The 3,865-nt window shown below is 52.7% G+C and overlaps 1 protein-coding gene across 1 annotated transcript in view; it reads left to right on the top strand.

The window, feature by feature from the left end:
* LOC106808529 (eyes absent homolog 4-like) overlaps nucleotides 1–3,865 on the top strand; it is a 34,932-nt gene that overhangs the window by 19,817 nt on the left and 11,250 nt on the right. Inside the window, exon 5 of the mRNA XM_014811286.1 lies at nucleotides 2,770–2,882. Within this exon, the coding sequence (XP_014666772.1) occupies nucleotides 2,770–2,882 (113 nt within the window). The remainder of the gene's footprint in view (nucleotides 1–2,769; nucleotides 2,883–3,865) is intronic.

Here is a 3,865-nt window from a genome sequence, read left to right as displayed (position 1 = left end):
CCCTCTCTCTCGCGGGAGGGTCGTTGCGGGTTCTTGCACTTCCTTCCTGCAATATATCTCAGCTAATTAGATGCATATTCTACTATGACTACGACCCTGTGATCGCTGCTGCTGCTGCTGCTGTTGCTGCTGCTGCTGTGGTATGCATCAATGCGGCGTGGTGCATAAAATTATTAAATAACACAAAACAGAGCGCAAATTGACAGCGTATGTGTGAGCAGAGTGTGCTGCTGCTGCTGCGTGCGTGCTGCAGCGTGCGTGGTACTTGGTGGTGGTGGTGGTGGTGCTGCTGCTGCTGCTGCGTGCGTGGTGGTGGTGATGCTGTTGCTGCTGCTGCTGCTGCTGCTGCGTGCGTGGTGGTGGTGGTGGTGATGTTGCTGCTGCTGCTGCTGCAGGCGGAAAACAGAGAGAGGGGGGGAGAGAGAAGAGGTAGTGGTACAGGTAGAGATCGAAAGACAGAGAGAGAGAGAGAGAGAGAGAGAGAGAGAGAGAGAGGGAGAGGGAAAACACATGAAAGACAGAGGCGCGCGATGTGGGTACGGGACCATGTCGCCTAGCTAGCAGTCAGAATTCACACCCTCACGTCTCCTCTTTCTCTCTCTCCCTCCCTCCCTCTCTCTCTCTCTCTATCCCTCTCTCTCCCTCTTTCTCCCCCTCCCCCTCCCTCCCTCTCTCCCTCTCTCTCTATCTCTCCCTCTTCCTCTCTCTTTCTCTATCTTCCCCTCCCTCCCTCTCTCTCTCTATCTCTCCCTCTCTCTTTCTCTGTCCCTCTCTCTCTCTCTCTCCCTCTCCCTCTCCCTCTCCCTCTCCCTCTCCCTCTCCCTCTTCCTCTTCCTCTACCTCTCCCTCTCCTTCTCCATTTCCCTTCCCCATCCCTCTCGCTCTCTTCCTTTCCCATCGCTCTATCTCTCTTCCTTGCTTTCCCTCTCCGTCTCCCTCTTCCTTCCCCCATCTCTCTCACCCTCTTCCTCTTCCTTCCCCGTCTGTTTTCCTCGCTCTCCCATCCTTCTTACCTCCTCGTGTCCTTTGTCACGTCGTGCCCTCGTTGCCCATGGCAACGCCGCCTCCTCCTGTGACACGCATACATCACTGGGTTGTTGTTTTTTTCGTGCGGACAGTTCTTTTTATAGCGCAGAACACGTTCGCGAAGGGAGCGGAGTTTGGAAGTGAGTCGAAGGGCGTGCGTCTTGTACCGGCTCGTTTAAACTATCGTAAATTATTGCGTTAGACACGATCGTGTGCTACGGTGTGGATAGGTAGGTGGTGCCGTTGCGGCGGTTAGGTAGGTCGGTGGTCTGTTTGGTGGTGGTGGTTGGTTGGTAGGCAGTGCGTGAGCGGTGGTGTGGTGTGCTGGTGCGTTTGAGTGTTGGTCGAGTGGTGGTGTTGGTGGTTGTGGTGGTCAGAGTTGAGTGTATGGGTTGGTCGGTGTGACTCGGTGGTGGGGATGGTGTGGTGCTGGTGGTGGTGGTGTGGATGCCGGTTGCACGGATGGTCGGATGGTAGTAGGTCGGGGTCGGTGGTGCGTGGTGGTGTCGGGTTGGCTGGCAGGTGGTGGGTGGTGGTGGCCGATTGGTGGCGGTAGGTGCGTAGTGGTGGTGGTGACGTGGTGGTAGGTGGTCAGGTGGTGGTGGTGGTGGTAGGCGGCGGTGGCGGTGGCAGAGTAGGTTAGGTGGCGGTGCTGCCTGCTGTCGCTGCGTGGCTTGAGTGGCTGCTAGCTGCACCGCCAGCCGTCTTCATCGCCGACTGCGAGCTAATGCGCTGGTGTGCTTGTTATATCGGTAGAGCGTAAGTCCCGATAAGTATATACAATAATAGTAATAACTAATAAATGCCTTAATAAGTATATAAGTGCCTTGCTAGTCCCGGCTTCCCATACCCGAGCGCTGTACATGCATACACACGCACGCACACAACAACGCACGAACGCAACACACGCGCACCAACAACGCACCTAAACGCACACACGCGACGTAAACACGCCACGCACGCACGCACGCACGCACGCACGCATCTCTCCGTCGGTGATCCATCCACGCACAGCGCGGGCTGACTGGCAGCCAGTGGCAGCTGCTCTTACATGGTTTGGAACAATATTCTCGTTTGCTGCCAATAAAGCAGTGCGGGGCCGTAGAGGACCAGACCCCAAGAAATGCCACGCTAGTAGCGAGGTGGTAGACAGCGCTCGCCAAGCCCTCACGCTGCTACCATACTGATGCTCTCATGCTGCGCGTGTGAATGGAAAGAAATACTGGTAGAGGGAGAACCACTGTGAGAGCCAGCAGAGCGACGGACGGCGTGCGAGCAGTGTGATTTTGGGCGCCTTTCACTTTACTGAATGTCCGGCGGCGTGGTGCTGACAACCAGCGCGATTCTACCGAGAGGCCAATGTCTATCTCGACTCCGTTCCTATTCTTTTACACGCACACACACGCACGCCCACGCACGGGTCGCACGACACACCACCAACACACGCACGCACAACACACACACACACACAACATACACACACACATACACAAGCACACACAGCACGCCGCACGCACGGCACACTGCCCCACACACACAGCACGCTATCGACGCCCTGCACGCCGAACGCACGCACACCACACCACAGACACACACCACACACTGCCCACACTACACACGAGGCACGCCACACTGCCAGCACACAACAAGCAACAACACCACACACACCACCACACACTACGCACACGCGACAACACAACACACACACACACACTACATTAGTCCTCACTGCATCGTACTAAGCTCATCTCTCACGCTTGTTACAGGACCCTCAGCAGGCGATGACGCTAGGACTGCGCATGGAAGAGATGATCTTCAATCTAGCCGACCACCATTTATTCTTCAACGATCTAGAGGTACGTCTTACTGCGTCGCTGTCGGCCGCTCGTCGGCTCGAGTGCAGGTGGCGCTGCTAGCCGCCATAGTGGTAAATCCGGTTGTGACTTTCGAACGTCGACGAGGCAGGAATATATCTGCTGTGCGCAGCCGACCAAAATCCGGTAGACAGTTTGAGAATTCGGAGACATAACCCCATAACAGATACCATTCATAGTCCAATGGACTGTCCCGAAGAAGAAGAAGAAGAAGAAGAAGAAGAAGAAGAAGAAGAAGAAGAAGAAGAAGAAGAAGAAGAAGAAGACGAAGACGAAGAAGGACAAAAACAAGAAGAACAAGAAGAACAAGAAGAAGAAAAAGAAGAAGAAGAACAAGAACAAGAACAAGAACAAGAACAAAGAACAAGAACAAGAACAAGAACAAAGAACAAAGAACAATGAACAAAGAACAAAGAAGCAGAAGAAGAAGAAGAAGTAGAAGATGAGCCTAATATTTATGAGACCGCCAGACTACCACCCTGTGGATTACCGTAGAAAAGCTTCATATCTTTTAGAATATCAAGCTCCCTTCTTCGGGACAGACCTTCGGACTATGAATGATATATGTTATGAGGTTATGTCCCTGAATTCTCAAACTATATCGACCTGATTTTGATCGGATGCACACAGTAGATATATTGGCACGAATCGATGTTGAGAAGTCACAACCGTTAGATCGGCTCCCATCGCAGGGATGTCTGGTGGTAAAGTCGGCAAGAAAAGATTGCCGTATTTTATCAACTTCGTTTAAAATCTAGACATGTTGATTCATTTTCGAGAGCCGAAAAAACAGCGTTGAGCGTAGTTTTTACCGCCCGTGCTATTTCTCCCCGTAAGCAGACTACACTTGATATTCAACTCCGACGTTATGAATTAGAAGAATTTCTCCGCGTAATTGTGTGTGTGTGTGTGTGTGTGTGTATGTGTGTGTGTGTGTGTGTGTGTGTGTGTGTGTGTGTGTGTGT

Source organism: Priapulus caudatus, unplaced genomic scaffold, assembly GCF_000485595.1.
Source record: "Priapulus caudatus unplaced genomic scaffold, Priapulus_caudatus-5.0.1 Scaffold284, whole genome shotgun sequence".
NCBI classification, from domain to species: Eukaryota; Metazoa; Priapulida; class Priapulimorpha; order Priapulimorphida; family Priapulidae; genus Priapulus; species Priapulus caudatus.
Note: the sequence above shows the minus strand (reverse complement) of the source record. Positions and strands in the feature narration are given on the sequence as shown.